The sequence below is a fragment of the Ciconia boyciana genome, chromosome 4 (genome assembly GCF_034638445.1).
Source record: "Ciconia boyciana chromosome 4, ASM3463844v1, whole genome shotgun sequence".
In the NCBI taxonomy this organism is placed as follows: domain Eukaryota; kingdom Metazoa; phylum Chordata; class Aves; order Ciconiiformes; family Ciconiidae; genus Ciconia; species Ciconia boyciana.
In genome coordinates, this window is record NC_132937.1 from 22,361,381 (window position 1) to 22,378,164 (window position 16,784).

The 16,784-nt window shown below is 38.5% G+C and overlaps 1 protein-coding gene and 2 non-coding genes across 8 annotated transcripts in view; all 3 read right to left on the minus strand.

The window, feature by feature from the left end:
* Positions 1-16,784, minus strand: part of UBAP2 (ubiquitin associated protein 2) — a 69,533-nt gene that overhangs the window by 19,928 nt on the left and 32,821 nt on the right. For all 6 annotated transcript variants that reach the window (XM_072858735.1, XM_072858734.1, XM_072858732.1 and 3 more), the window contains 9 exons: positions 14,962-15,029; positions 12,834-13,023; positions 11,888-12,101; positions 10,165-10,439; positions 8,855-9,027; positions 7,529-7,739; positions 6,247-6,286; positions 2,711-2,894; positions 43-109 (listed from right to left, as the gene is read on the minus strand). In XM_072858735.1, coding sequence (XP_072714836.1) covers positions 43-109; positions 2,711-2,894; positions 6,247-6,286; positions 7,529-7,739; positions 8,855-9,027; positions 10,165-10,439; positions 11,888-12,101; positions 12,834-13,023; positions 14,962-15,029 — 1,422 coding nt within the window. The remainder of the gene's footprint in view (positions 1-42; positions 110-2,710; positions 2,895-6,246; positions 6,287-7,528; positions 7,740-8,854; positions 9,028-10,164; positions 10,440-11,887; positions 12,102-12,833; positions 13,024-14,961; positions 15,030-16,784) is intronic.
* Positions 9,344-9,428, minus strand: LOC140651529 (small nucleolar RNA SNORD121A). Its single transcript, XR_012042424.1, has one exon. It is a non-coding gene; the product is annotated as a small nucleolar RNA SNORD121A (small nucleolar RNA).
* LOC140651531 (small nucleolar RNA SNORD121A) lies at positions 12,431-12,512 on the minus strand. The gene has a single exon (XR_012042426.1). It is a non-coding gene; the product is annotated as a small nucleolar RNA SNORD121A (small nucleolar RNA).

Sequence of the window (16,784 nt, forward strand, 5' to 3'; positions counted from 1 at the left end):
GACTATAAGCCAAATTTCTCTTGCAATGCAAACAGGACTTACGGCATGTGATGTGCTTGAAGACAACACTGAGGCAGGGGAGAGGCTGCTCTGATGATTGGAAAGGGAGCTAGAAAGAAATCACAAAGAATTAATAAAATTAATTTTTCCTAGAACTCTTTTTTATATATATATATATATATATAGTGTGTATATATATGTGTGTGTATATATATATATACACACACATATATATATAAACACAGAGTAGGTAGTAGGATATTAGTTAAAGAGTAAAAATTGTAAGTGTGTGTATACACACACAGAGTAGGATATTAGTTAAAGAAAAAATTGTCTGTAGGGGTGTGTGTGTATACATATACACATACACACATGTGTACATATGTGCGTATATAAACACACACCCCTAAAGGCATTTTTTCCTTGAATTAGTATCCTACTACCTTTTAATGAAAAAAAAAAAAATTGAAGTACAGAGACAACTATTACTAACAAGAAACATCTAAAACACCATTCATATGTATTTATCAATTTACTATATTTTTAGAAAAACAACAGTTGCTTCAGGAATTATGTAGCTATGACTCCAACACACATAAAGTCCAAAACCAGAAGGTTCACACAACACATGGCTTATTTCTCATTCTTTCCCTGAGGAACTGCTGCTGCCTGCCACCAGGCACAGGTATTAATTAGGTGAGGCAGTGCTTTGGTTTGACTCACTATGGTATTTATCACATTTTAACCTGCATAACATTAGTTCAATCAATTAGAACTGCAGGGTATTTGCCCCATAACTCTGCCAAAAGCCCCAACACGCTCTCAAAAGACAGGGCTCAAAAAAACCCAGCAAATGAAGAGCATCTGTGAAAGCCCAAAAATTAGCCATATTACTACAGAATCTGGCAATCTAATCAAGGCCAGTTCATACCACTACACCCCACCAAAAGCCATTTCCTCTTCGAAAATATGAATCGGAACTATCAGTTCAGTTTTATACATACACTGTAAAATATGAAAATAAAGAATTACCTGCTGAAAAACATCTGCAGATAACTTTGTTTTAGGAAGGAACTCTACTTTAGCATCATCTTTTTTGCCTAGCTGACTAGGCCTGTTAACTTTTGGCAGTAACAGTAGCACTGACACTCATCTGTAATCCAAAGATCTTTAAATGTCTCCCTGAAAGGTGACTGAAACTAGTTCTTAAACATTTACACTGACAAAGTTATACCTTATATTCAAGGACAAGAACAAATTACAGTACAGTATGGAATAAACACAATGAACACTGAACAAAGGCAAACAAAAAAAAGCCATTAAAAAGTATGTATGGTTTGGTGTTTGAAAAGCCCCTCCTCATGTGAAATCAGAAGCAAGAGAGATCCGAACCATAACAAGTATTTCAGTATTCTCTATGGAAATAGCCACAAGAAAATACAGCAGTTTTCATAACAAAGCTGCAGGCTAAATTATATGCCCTAATTTAAGGGCAAACACTTCTGGCAGCTCTTCGAGGTGTGGGACCAGAATAAATCTTGGGGATTAATTTTACTTCAATTCTTTAAAACTGTTCCCCATCTGCAGGAATTACAATGACACTACTGCAGGCAGCAAGGAAAGAAACAGTTCAGTCCAACATACAGTTTTAAACCACTCCCTCACCCATTCTCCCCAGCTCTTCTAATAAGCCTTAATTCACCATCTGACCTACGGTAGACACACAGACAAGAGCCGCCAGCACAACCAAGTCAGACGTGCTTGGAATTCAGGAATCATCTTTCCATGGCACTTGGTATCTGCCCAACAGCATCAGCCCTCCAACTAAAATTTCTACCAATGCACACAGCTTTTCTACAAACAAATGTGCGGAGATGATATTTCTAACAAGAATTATTCCATTCATGTTATTTGAAATGTCTACCATTTTATTCAACAGAAAACACTAGTGTATTAAAAGAGAATAAACCATGTCCTAGCTGTGAAACAGGGAAAACTTGATATCCCATCAAATTAGTTTCTTACATTAACAAATGTAAGAAATACAAAGGTAAGTATTAAAAATATAACTCAACCCGTATAGCCTCAGGACATCACCCGCCTGAGGACGAAGCTCAAGTAACAGGCACTGAGAAAATCAGACAGATAGCGCAAATGAGCTAAGCTGTGCTAAATGCACTTCCAGGAACACCAATCTGGTATTTCAAAGTGTCTTAAGAAAATGTCTTAGAAAAAGAAAAAATACACACTTTCCCTGTGGAATTATTTCTGGTTTTTAATTTTAAGAAATACAAATATAAATGAAACTACAATATTTCAAAATTAGCCAGGAAGTGAACTGTTAAGGAATGATTTCAAACATACACTAAACAAACAGCAGGCACTGTGGACAAAGTAGGAAAAACAAACTGGGGGAATCAATATAGCTAATTTATCTGGCATGATTGAAGCAAGAGCCCCTTGAAACACAAAGTTGTTTATATACCACAAAAACTTGAGGGCAGTAGCTGCTCTATCATTAAGAGGCAGCCCAGAGCTCATACTTTGCAACCAGAAACATCCTGTTCTCTTCTGAATCTCTCTCCTAATTTCCAGTTAATGTCAAGAAAAGAGGACCCTGGTGTGTGACAGCCCCCATACAGAATCACCCTTATGTTTGCCCTTTCCCCAGAATTGAACCCCTTTCAGTTTATCACAACTCCTACTGTACCTGCTTAACTGGGAAAGTGAGCTGCTGGCCAAATCACTGGACTGAGGCAAGCTGGGCAACGTTGCCACGTGCTGTGAAGCTGAAGGCAGAAGCGAAGCAGTGGTGGATACCACGCTAGGCAGAGCACCAGCAGAAGGCAATGAGGAAGAAGGCTCTGTCTTAGGCACTGGAACTGATGAAGTAGCTGCAACAAGTTAAAGAGAGGCATTCAAAGACAAATTCCAGCATACCTGACATCCCAGCCTGGATTCAGGAACACAGTAGTATTCTCCCCTTGGTTTACAAAAACCTGACCATTAAGAACCAGTAACAGTATCAAGCAATCTGGCTATTAAGGAAAAATCAAACAGCAACAGAACTATCATTTTTTCCCTTTAAGTTCTTCACCTACAATAGATTTATAATTTTCACTGCTACACGTGTAATAAACTACAGTCTTCTGCACTTCACCTCCCACTATCTGGGCTACTAGCTTTTGCTCACAAGTCAATCCTCATTTTAAAATTCCTTGCATTTGGTTCCGCAAACAAAAGTAATTTGCACTTTTCAAGGCACTGTACAAATCTACGTTTACCTACAGCTCTGCTTCTTCATTCCAGCCTATTGATGATCACCTTTGATGATCAAGACTGAGATTGCTGGAGTACAAGGGCAGATATAACTTATCAGTTTGGAGTACTCAGTCAAATGTGTAATGCAGTAGAATAAAAGAAGCTACAATAAAAGGCCACAATTGAGCACAGCATTAAGCATTTTTAATGGTTAAAGAGTTGTCAAATACTGACTTTATTTGACCTAGATAACAAAAAGTGTTTAGCTTTAATGTTACTTTTTAGGCTACACAGAGTAAAACTTGTTTACCATAGATGTGCCTTTCCAAAGGATCACTATACTGTAATAAGACACTGAAGAACTCTACTGCCCAACATAATTCCCAGCTGTTTCTACACTTACCTCTTGCCCTGCAAAAGAATTAGAGGCACTCATCCACCAATACAACTCAGAGAGAGAGAGTTGAGCCCTGCCTTCTGCTGGGCAATGCTTCCGTACCACACCAGAGACCATTACCCAGTTGTCCTGGTTTCAGCTGGGCTAGAGTTAATTTTCTTCCTAGTACCTGGTATAATGCTGTGTTTTGGATTTTAGTATGAGAATAATATTGATAACACACTGATGTTTTGGCTGTCACTAAGTAATGTTTACACTGGTCAAGGACTTTTCAGCTTCCCATGCTCTGCCAGGCACACAAGAAGCTGGGAGGGGGCACAGCCAGGATAGTTGATCCAAACTGGCCAAAGGGCTATTCCATACCATATGGCATCATGCTCAGTATAGAAACTGGGGAGAGTTGGCCGGGGAGGGGGGGCAGCGATCAATGCTCGGGGACTGGCTGGGTGTCAGTCAGCAGGTGGTGAGCGGCTGCATCACTTATGGGGTTTTTTTGTTTGTTTGTTTTTCCCTGGGTTTTTGTTCCTCCCTCTCTCTCCTGTTATTTTCTTTTTCATTGAAATAAAATAATAATAATAAAAATTGTAATTATTAAATGTTTTCTTACTTGTGCTTTTCCGATTCTCTCCCCCATCCCACCGGGAGGGGGAAGGGTGAGCAAGCGGCTGCCTGGTACTTAGTTGCCAACTGGGGGTTAAACCACAACACCAGTGGATCATCACTAACTTGCAATGCATGTGAGGACAGTTTTAGAATGGGCACCAAACGGAAGTCAGATATACGCTTGGAAGTTATGCATCACAGTTTGTTCATGTTATTGGTTTGGTTTCCTCGCTAAACGACCCAAGCCAGGTTGCTGATTTGGGTGCTATGCAAACAGAAATCAAGAGGTCTTGGCCTTGGCAATAAGCATGAGGGTAACTGACAACAGAGAAGGAAATTCAAGTGACAAACAGAGACATAGTTACAAAGGCAGCAACTATATTGCCTGATACCTCCTGGCAAGATTCATATAAAAATAAGTAAATAACTTTTACAACTCTCAATACATTTAGAGCAGGGTTCCCTTCTTGAATTAAAAGTAGATGTCCTCAATATAAGGGACAGAATCACCATCTTTATTAAGACTTCTTACAAGATGCCTGAACACAGTGTGCAAGACAAAGAAAACCAGGAGACAAGTAAGATGCTCAGAATTATAACACATCAGTCATGCTTTGAACTAAGGGTTTAGGAAACATGAGATCTGGATATTAAAGGACAACAGCAGCAATGATGAGAGATGAACAACTAAGAATATTACCAGCACTTACAGAAGGGAAAAGGTCAATACTTTCAAAAGTTGAGAGAATTTCAAAATTGTTTGGATGCATGAAATAGATACATGGAAGACGACTGATTCCAGTTTATGTGCTTGAGATACAGGAAAAAACCCAGAAGTGTTCTCAAAAGAGAACTGGCATAGAAAAAGGGACTAAAAGCCGTTATAGAATAATTACAAAAATACTAAGAATTCTCAGATCTTTGTTTTCCATGGCAGAAAGACAAGTCCTGTAGTGAATTTCATAAATTGTTTATTAATTCTGTACATAAGAGTAAGAAAGTTTTCCACTTGAAAAATTGTCTTTGTATATAACAATCTTTTAAGTGGTAACTCTTTGGGCGTATACACTCCTCCTGCTCATTTGAATTGAACTTGGCATTAACAAAACACTGTTTACAGGTCTGAATACTCAACTTCTTTCTATTCAGAAGTATTAAAAAACAAACAAAAAAAGGCTGCCCCACTAATGACCTACCTGAAGAGATGTTTAAGAGGAGGATAGACCTAAAATGGAAGTGTTGGAATTCCAAAAGATGTTAATTCACACTGCTACCCTTGAAAACTTCCATAGAGCAGCACATAAAGGTCAGAAGAGTGAATACTATACTTCAATTATTTTAACTCCAGGAAGAGAGCAGTAGGAGTGCTACAAGTAAAATACCACATTAGAAACAGGCCAAGATGAAGATAACAGTAATGCCTGTATCAGTGCCAGTAGTACTGTTATTGTTACTCCACTGCAAGGCAGCAAGCTACTCGGCAGAGGGAGGATGTTAGTCACCCTTATTCCCCATGGCCTTGTAACAGGGCATGAGTAGCACTATACTCAGTGAGAGGTGCATTCAAAGAATGTGACTTGGTTCCATTACAGCTAAATGCTACTCGCAGCTTCCCAGCTGAGAATTGGAAGAATTGCTAAGAAATTTTATATTAATTTGTAATGTTATACTTCATTTTAATTTCATATTAAATAATTTTTGGCAGGGAAATTCAAAAGGAAAAGCAGCAGCAAAGCAGCGTCTCTAATTCTAAGACTGCTTAGGTTTGTAGATTTAATAGGGCTGCTTTCATACTTCAGTTTTAGTCAAGAAGCAAGCAGTGTATCCTATGCAAGTACAAAATAAACTCAAATGGGTCGGCTAAAAATTAATCAGGGAGAACAATATAAAGTCTTAAACCAGGTGTCACTGCTACAGTTGTGCACACAGCAAGTAGTAAGGAAAGATCAGGAAGTCCTGTGCACAACCAAGCTTTGTAAACTTACTGTCAAGAGTTGCCTGTGTTCTAACACCGCTGTGCCCATTCTGTAAACAAAGGAGAAATGAATGAGTACATCATCTTAGAGGTATATTAAATTTTCAGACTGAATCACACATCGAACATGCTTCATGCAAAATTCTATATCCACTCTAAATTTAAAGCCAAAAAAGGCAGAAAATTAACTTTTCACTGCCTTTAACAAAACCACATAATAGCTGTCTCAAGTGCCAAGTGTCCTGAACATACAGAATCCCATACACTGCCCATACTACACCCATCAGCAGGAGACCTTCCCATGTACTGTATATAACAAACTTCAGGTTCACACCAATATGAAAGAACTGCATTAACATATAGGAAATGGTTGTGCTTTTGATCTAATGCAACTCACAATTTTAACTATCCAAGTTACACAGAGACGCCAATTTTTTTCCATTGAAAGATAAGACTTGAGAAGCACCAGTTGTTTTTTGGATAACGCTGGAGTACAGAAGTGGATAGTCTATGCTTGATCCTCACCAGTACATACGAGCTAGTACAGAAGACAAGTGTGACTGAGCCATTACATAACAAAGGCCAGAAGTAAACAAACTTACAAACTCTCACAAGTTCCTTAAACATTTAACAAATTAAGTTATCTTAAAACAAACCTACATTCCATATACAAAGAGAGTAGGTGCTTTTGAATCTCCCAAAAGAGATCCTCTCTGTCCTAGTTTAGACCTCTCCCTATGCTTTTTAAAATGAAACATGAAAACTAATTCCCACTGGTGTTTAAATCCAAAAAAAGAGTAATGTTGGAGAGGCCACAAACAGTTTGGATTCATTTTCTAGGTACCATAAAAATTTAATAAATTTAAAAAACAAACAGTTTGGGATCCATTTTATAGGTACCATAAAAATTTATTAAATAATATACCTTGAGATAAAAACTGTCAAGTTACGGCAAAATACCATGAGTAATTTTTACATACAAAGTTCCTTTTTTAAAAGCTAAGCTTCAGAGAAGGAAACTCAAGTAGAATGTTAAGTGTTACTAAGAAAAAAGGCCAATCAGCAATTTAAGATGTCAAACCCCATAAAATCAGAAGCTCTTATATCCCAAATACAGTATGGTCAAAAATGGCTACACAATAGGAAAAGCAAAAACAAATAACAGGGTGGGCTTGGGAATCAAAAATACCACTTGGCTTGGTTAAAAGTTATTAACACAGCAGGGTAATGCAAGTCTAAGATGGATAAGAATATTCCACCTTTTCAAGGTCTTATTTCTGAAATTCACTCACCGTAACTGCAACAGGGGTTGATTCAGACGGAGCCATGGAGCTTTGGTACGCTATCCTACTATGCACAGAAGTCTGGTCATAGGAGGAAGTTGTTGTTACTGGGCTAGTGCTCTGTGATGAGCAAGTCAGACTGGAAGAGGTGATGGCAGAGGTTGTGTAGGTGGACTCCTGTACTGTATTGGATATTGGCAAAGAGGTATTCAAAGGATCACTGGAAAAAGTAAAAATTATTTATCATCTTGGTAAATGACATCTCAAACACCTTCATGAAAATATCAGCTCCTATACAGTTATCTAGAACTACCTTAAACATGCAGTCAAATCTACATTATTTATACTTAAAAAAAAATTAAATCTAATAATGAAAAAATATGTAATTTTGCTTTGGTCCCCAGTAATCTCTGCTTCAAAACCATCAGCTGCACTAAGCACCATTCACCTTCCTCCTGCCAGCCCAACCAAAACAAGAGTTTACACACCAGCACTTTTCAGTCATGTTATTTCCACCTTCTCAAAGGATAAATTAATGAACATAATGTCTCTTTTTTAAACAACTAGATCCATAAAGTCTGGTATTATATGACAAGAAACACCCAGTCTCTTTTTACAATAGAATTCTAGCGTTACAGTAGCAGTCTAACAGAATGAACCATGCAGAGGAAAAAATACTTTAAAACATGCAGGAGAGTTTTACTTTCTAAACAGCTTAAATCATTTATACAACCAGAAATTAATGTGAAAGTTCATTTTTACTAGTATTTCTGAATTAACTTCAGGAAGCTTTTTAATGAAGCCAATTTTTGAATGAATAAGGAAGAAAAAATGGGTTACTGGTATGTTGGCATTTATCATTGGCTATTTTAGCATTTCAGTAAGAGCTTCTGCATACTGAAAGCCTGGCTTCTTTTCTCATCCCATAGGAGCATCAGATCTGTAATCTGGTGCCAATCTACTAACACACATATATGGTATAAGGGTCATCTCTCCTGGATCAAAAGCAGAAAAATTCAGGTTGTGAGGAAAAAACCCTCAAACAAATTTGAAAATCAGGACAATTAAACATGAGAAAGCAATTCTATAAAGGGTAACTTATAATAAGGTTATTTACATTCATGTCATCTCCAGCTTCAATTGACCCATCCAGGGAGATTTTGACTGTCATTAGAAAAGAAATTTCTCCTTTAAGATGCCATCCACAGAAAACAGCCTTACAAGTCATCATATTTCCCCCTCCCACTACATGGTAACTGTGCCTTGATGTTTTTGGCACAAACTTGACCCCCTAAAGAAGACATTTAAGAATGCACAAGGGGAACTTGCACGTACTTTACAGATTTTGAGTACAAGCTATTGTTGGTTGCCTGGCTGGTATTCTCACTGCTTGAAGTTGATCCGAACTCTGGGAGTGCAGGCTCTGATCCAAACTCCAGAGCTCCAAACTGAACATTTAACCCTGTCACATCTGCTGATCCAGGCATCTCCACTGCAGAGACAGGAATCTTAAAGGAGGAAAAAAAGGCCGTAATTCTTTGCATGCACTATCTGTATTAAAGATACCAGTAACTGACACCCTGTCCTCCCTTAACTACACAGGCTTCTTCAGTTACTGCCTCAGCCTTCACTGCTAACTAGATCTGCAACAACCCCCCAGTTTACATCACATAAATTAACTATATTCTTGTAACCTGAAATTAATTCATTGATTCTGTGCCCTGATCTGGAGCCGAAAGAGTAAGCCATACTATTCTACAATATCAAAGTGTCACCCGTGTCCATCCCCCTTCAGCCAACATTCATCTTGTGGCTACTAAGTCAGTCCAAAATCACTTAGCAACAGTCATTTTCCACACAGAGCAATCAAATATGTGCTTGGAAAAGACAACATCACTGTACTTTGGACCTAAAACTATCCAGCTTAGAATTTCCTGCTTTATAAACAAGAAATATACCATGGTCTTTGCTCTCCTTCTCCCTAGCAACTTATACACAGAATAGAATCATAGAATCATTTAGGTTGGAAGAGACCTTTAAGATCATCAAGTCCAAAAGTTAACCTAATACTGCCAAGTCCACCACTACACCATGTCCCTAAGCACCACATCCAAACGTCTTTTAAATACCTCCAGGGATGGGGACTCCACCGCTTTCCTGGGCAGCCTGTTCCAGTACTTGACAATCCTTTCAGTGAAAAAATTTTTCCTAATATCCAATCTAAACCTCCCCTGGCGCAACTTGAGGCCGTTTCCTCTTGTCCTGTCATTTGTTACTTGGGAGAAGAGACCAACACCCTCCTTGCTACAACCTCCTTTCAGGTAGTTGTAGAGAGCAATAAGGTCTCCCCTCAGCCTCCTTTTCTCCAGGCTAAACAACCCCAGTTCCCTCAGCCGCTCCTCACAAGTCTTGTGCTCCAGACCATTCACCAGCTTCGTTGCCCTTCTTGAGACACACTCCAGCACCTCAATGTCTTTCCTGCAGTGAGGGGCCCAAAACTGCACACAGCATTTGAGGTGCAGCCTCACCAATGCAGAGTACAGGGGGACAATCACATCCCGAGTCCTGCTGGCCACACTATTTCTGATACAAGCTTTTGTATGTTTTTACATTCACTAAGGACAAGACACCACTCAATTACCCACCTTGGATGCTGGAGTTATCCTCCGTTTTGGTGGTTTTATCTGTTTCTGCTGGGTTTGATGGGCAGTCACTGCCTGGTTATCCATAGATATAGTGGGGAGCTGTAATATTTTGCTAACAGCTGTAGAGGTGTCTACTGGCGATGGCTCTCGGAGTTTCACCTGGGAGGAGAAGGACTCCAGCCCAGGAGGAGGAACAGGAACTCCCTGCGTTTGTTGTTGCTGTCGCTGGGTCAGCTGGCTTAGAACTGGGGATGGTTCAGGCTGGGATTTAAAGTCTGGTCAGCATTGGGAAAAAGAAATATCAAAATTAAAGCATTAAACTCTGCTCTTCATGCTTCTACTCTTTATGAAAGAATCTGGGTGACGTGACATACTTGACAGCTGTGATTTTATAGCATGTGCTATAAAACTCTCTTTCAGACATCAGATGAGTTTCACATTGAACATTAACACTGCAATAAGGCCAACATTTGATATTCTCTACTTTAAACAGCTGTGGGCAAGCATTATTTAGGTTTGTTTTCATAGTTTTGAAGAAAGCTATCTATACAGTCACATAACATTATCACACATTAGTCCTCAAACACTGTTATGGATTATTTTAATCAAACACTGCAAGTTTCACTGCAATTAACTGTGCTGATAAAATGTGATTACTTCCAAGGGGTCTGGAGTTGCAGTTTAGAGGTGTTATGAGTTAGGATTTCCTGCCCCTACAAAGGAGAAGAATTTCAACACAAATAGGAAGTCATCTACCATCTCAATCTGGCTGAAAGTCAAGAGACAGTGGACACTGACAGTTTTTTTCCAAGTCTTCCCCTTTCATATTTTTCAGACGCTGAAAGCCATACAGTGGCTCAGAGCACTAGTCAACAAACGTAAGAGATCCACAGCATTTGCAATGTGAAGGTTTTTTTATTCAGTTGGTAAAGCGCATTAGAAGCAACTTTAATGTACGTAAACATCTTTTCGTTTTTGAATTGCTGCATGTACAAGATTATAACTGCTACCAAACTGGCTGCTTATCTATCTGGAAACATATACATGAGAGAGATACAAGAGCTATCACTCTTCACAGTGAGAATCTTGCTAGGAACTACACTGCAAAAACCAAGTTTGTGTCATTTTCACTGTTTCTACTAATTTTACTCAAATGAAAAATCCATACAATTGTGAATAGACAAAATGGGTAACCTGCATCATTCTCAGCACACTAGGGAAAACACACTCAGATGTGATCCATGTTATGAAGAAATTATATAGTGCTCATTCAAAATTCATGTAATGGTTGGAAGAGAAAAATTTGGGGAAAAAAAGACAAAACATGGTACAATCATATACTCAGCTAGAAGCAGCATAGGCACAATGAAAATAAGTATTTTCCAGGATTTGTTGAGAAACAAAGTCACATCCAAGTTCCACTTAAATATTCAAGCACATTAAATCAAAGATGTCATTACATGAAGGCTCAATGACTTCTAAAGATGCAATGACATTTATGGATAGGCTTAAGCCTATCAAAACTTAGTTTGTGATATACTCGTAATGTCTATTACCAGCAAGTAAGTGTAACTCTTACAATGTTGTAACCAATTCTATTATTAGGATTATGTTTTTTAGAAAAAGTCTTTCATTAAGGCCATTTTAAACTGTCACTGGCATTACGAAACAGTAGGGGCTAATAGAGAGAGAAAGAGAGAGAAAGCTGTGTCAAAGCGCTTACCAAACTGACTAAGGACTGAGGACTGAGTAATGGGCGGTTTTAGATCCCAGGACGATGTAGTAGTTGTGGTAGCAGTGGTAGAGCTACCATTGTTTTGTTGAGAGGTAAACTGACCCAATCCTGGAGATTTCAACTGGTCCAACATTTGGGATCCAGTAGAGTTTGCCAATTTAGAGGATCCGAGTTCTCCAAAGCCAGAACAAAGAACTGCAGACTACCAAAAGACAAAAAAAGAAGAGGGGAAGGAGTGGAGTTAAGTATTTAATAAATAATTTGAACATAACCATAGTGTCAATGCCTACAGCTGCTATTTGGCAGCACCTAAAACCTCTTCAGCCCTAGATTACTAATAAATGACCAATAAAAAAATTCAGCAGTTGTAGCATATGGCCAGATCCTCTCTGATTATCACCAATACAACTTCCACCACTGTGATTGCAACAATACTGATTTACTTGAATCCATGCATCTCAAAATAGCATATATTTCCTAATAGTTGAACTGATTTTCAGAGAATAAATATAAGTACCCAATTTCAAGCCCTCAAAATTGACTCGGAAATAGGCAGGTTTCCACAAAAAGCAGTCAGATGTGTGCTTGGAAATAACACATCATAGTTTTCTGGCATAGAACTCTTCACCATAAACAAATTATTTCATCTTAAATCAGCATGCAGTAAACACATGTGCTCTCTACTCAAAAATTATTACAAGTGCTTCATGTAAACTGAGAAACAACTACTTAGCAAAACCAGAAAAAAGTAATCTTTTTTTTTTTGCGCGTGTGTGAATGGAAGGAATGGAACTCTTAATTCTACTCCTTCAACATTTGCAACCTGAATTTTACAAATACTGAAACATCTCATTAAATGACCAGTACTGAAAAAGTTGTTTAACCTGAAATATTTACTCATGAAGAATATTTAGAAAGCATAAAATAATTTTACCAGACTTTGATGAGAATAAGAGTTTACAGCACTGGAGCTGCCGGTTCCTGATGCCATCTGGGTGCTGTGCTGAGAATTTGTGAAGACTAGGGCTTGGCCAAAGGTCTGCTGCTGGGGAGCCTCAAATGAGTTGCCTTCTGTCTCTTGGGTAGAAGTCACAGGCTTTTGAAGCAGTGTTACCAAATCAATGCTGTAAGAAAAAGAAAAGTTTGGCTGGAATAAACATGATGATTAGGCTGCGCTGAAACTGAAGAAAGCACTAGCAATACTAAAGCTGCCGTACCAGCAACGGAATTATTACTGATTAACAGCCTTTTCAAATATTGCTTATCTGCCATACAAAAAGAGGTAGAATAGAGGTTTTTGCCAGAAAGTAAAATTCTGCTAGCTGAAGCACTACAGTTAGAATATAAATTATCTTTGCACTCTTTTCAAACATTATCAAATTTATAACATCATGTATCACATAACCAACCTATATGATTAACATAACCAAGTAACTGGAGACAAGTCATAAAAGATATATAATGTTTAAGTAGATCCTGCCTGCAAGCCCATTATATATATATTGATAATCTACATTCTCTGTATATCATGCTATCCCTTTAAAAAGAGCAAGGGATCAAAGTCCTACCTCTGTATAGGGTGGGTATGAGGACAGTAGAGAATAAAGTCACACATGCAGCAATCGAGTGAATATGTGATGACATGGAAGTCACAAGAGCAGCAGAAATAAAAGCTAAGTTTCTCAGATAGTAGGCACATATCCAAAATTACTCTACCACACATACCTGAGCAGGATGAGAAACATGAATTCTCTTATATTTAGTATGGCTTACTAACCCCTACACCACATGTTTAGCACGGCTTACTAACCCCTACACCACATGTTTAGCACAGGTTTATCCAAGGAAAAGCAAAGCATTCAGACAATAAAAGAAATCTACTCCAAAAATTCTGACTTAAGTTTACCCTAAATATACTGCAGGCTTGGGCTGAAGAGCTGCTTCCAGCACTTTCATTAGCATAGATTTCTTAATGCCCAAACCTTTCTTATGGCAATTTAAACAAACACCCACCCCCCCAAAAAAAAACAACCCACACAAAAAAACCCAACCCAAAAACCCCAAAAAAACCAACCAAAAAAAACCCCCCAAAACCCCCCAAACAAAAACAAAAAACCCCACCACCAAACAACAAAAAAACCCACCAGAATTTGAGTTGATGAACTAAAATATTTTCTAACATAATTTGACAGACATCCACTGAAAGAATGTTTGCATTAGAACAATTAACACGTGAGCATATCGCCTTTAAGAAGGAAAGGAATATAAACTGTAGACCAACTGACACCATGCCTCCTCCAAATCACATCCATGTTATAAGGAAAATTTTGCTGCAGTCTGGAGTACAGCAGTACAGCTATATCAGGATGTTTGGGACAGTTGGGCCATCTAGCTTTCAGTTCTCATGCTATCCAACTACTGGAGTCTTAATCACACAACTTTAACCTGCTCTCCTGGGACCTGAGGCTAATGCAAGCAACTGATTCCATAACATAATCGGCCAGGCATTTGGTGAAGACAAAGGCAAGCAAAGTAAGGCAGCAAGTGCCATATTTTTGGTTCTCTATCTGAACTATATCATCAGTTAAGGCAAGTAATTGTGATGCTTACCAGGAAATTCACCTTCTTGCCAACACAAGCTTTTCTGTTAACACGTTTGTCAAAGCACTACGTTCTGAACACTTTCTGCATCTACAGGGGCAGGCTTTCCATTTTCTGGACAGCAAAGCCAGAGCTTCCTTTTCAACAGCAGAAAACTTTTCTTCCCAGCTACTTTTGTTCCTACCTGTAAGCAGTCTTTGTGCAGAAGACAGGGTCTTCTCAGTATTATGCTTGTGGATTTGGTAAGTTTGGCTCCACTTCTGTAGTCAATAATAGGTAACACAGGAACCCACAAAACCAACAATTTGCAAGCAAGGCTTTCGCAATTTTGAAATTAGCTTGACCAAACTCTGATCAGGGCTGCTCTGTGTTTTATTCAACATTTTATATGTACAAGCTAACATTGCTTCACCAAGCAGAAGGTTTTTAAGGTATAGGTAAAATGTGGAAGAGCAGCTTACCTTTGTCCAGGAGTCACATGATTCTCAGCTGGAACAGAGGAAGCAGTGAAGACTTTTGTTTCAGAAAGCTGAAAAAGAGAGAGGGAGGGGGAGGTATTTTAATCATACACATACTCACACTTCACTGCTGAGACATCTGCAGAAATTCCATCTTGATTATGCACTTTCAAGATAAAAGTAAAGTCAAACTACCATTACAACCAGTTATGCTGCTTAAAAAGACAAAAACACATAGTCAAACTTCAGCAAAGTCTTCTCCACAGAATCAAGTACCAATTAAAGCATTAGGAAATTTGATCTACTGAACACACACAATGGGTATACCAATGTAACTATATCAGTTTGAGCAACAGTTTAACTGAAAAATATACCAGTAGAAAGTAATTAATGTGACAGCTGGTATATCATCAGTGTAAAGATACCTTGCGCAGACATAATTTAGGACTCCATCAAGCAGCTCTGATAAATCTTGTTGCAAGTCTAACACATTGCACCGTTCCCACCCATTTCATATATTCCTGTGCTTTACATTTCAGCTCACATCACCAGCGGAGGCAGGTTTGCACTCAGCTATGTACAGTGAACTAGCATTCATGGTTCCTTCTTGGCATTTCTGCTAGCAGCAGCAATAACATCTTAAACAGATTGCTCTGCAAGCATGAGTTCAAAAAAAAAATAATAAAAGGAGAACCATGTAATTGCTTATACTAGTATAACCAGTCAGACCATCCACAGCAGAAAACTGTACTGCTTTCACCATGCTGTTACAATATAGATAGATACTTGCACAGGTAGCTGGGGAGGGGGAGCTGGTTGGTTAGGGTTTTGGGGGGAAAAGGGGTGATTTTGGTTTGTAGGGGGGTTGTTTGTTTGCTGTTTGGTTTTTTTTTTTTCAATAGCTTTTCTTTTTTAAAAAATAGTAGTTAAACAGCTACAACTTCCTAGGGCTAATTAATTTCTATTGAAGTATTCCATGACAGGAATCCTTGCAAACCAGGATAGGTCATAAGCCAGTACAGGTTAGGTTTAACAAGATAAAGATATGCACGTATAATGGTTGTATTTTAAATTAAATTTGCACAAAATCACCCTTAACTACTTTGGTGTAGCTTTGTATTTGTAGACTAAAGAATAACTGACCTGTTCAAACACTCACAAAGAATCCCTTTAGAATGTGACATTTGAATACAGATCTTCTAGGAAATTATGCATTTTTAATTGCATATATTGCTAGCAGCCCAGTTTAAAGGACATCACGGACATGAGCCAATTTCATCTGCCATCCCATGGGCAGCTCTACTAAAAGCACGTATATCCCTGAACACGGTCATCTGATTGGGATTCTCCTATGAAACACTGTTGATTTAAGCAGGACACAGAAGGGCTGACTGACTGGGAGCAATCACTTACCACTCAGGGCAAAGTTCAAATGTTTCATGTACTCTCCTAGCACCCACTTATGTACGACACACTGTGTCATGAAAAAATAAGTACCACCACAGTTCCTCCCTCCATTTCCTTCCCTTCCCTTGCTGCCAATACAATGTACTTTAATCCCATCTTTCTGGAACACAACTCTGTCCTGTGCATAATGCTGCCAGCGTACAACTCTATGTACTCATCAAAATGAAGAAAGAAGATTCAGCTCAAGCATATTTCCAATTAAAAAGGCTGTTTCTCTATTGTTCAGCCCTTTCCCCACTGTACATGTTATTTTAAAACAACATATACTGTACTTTTTGTAGTGTTATGACACTCCTGCATTATATGGCACAAGAAGGTGAGCTAATAGCACGAGCAGCAGCCTATGGTCTGCAATCCCT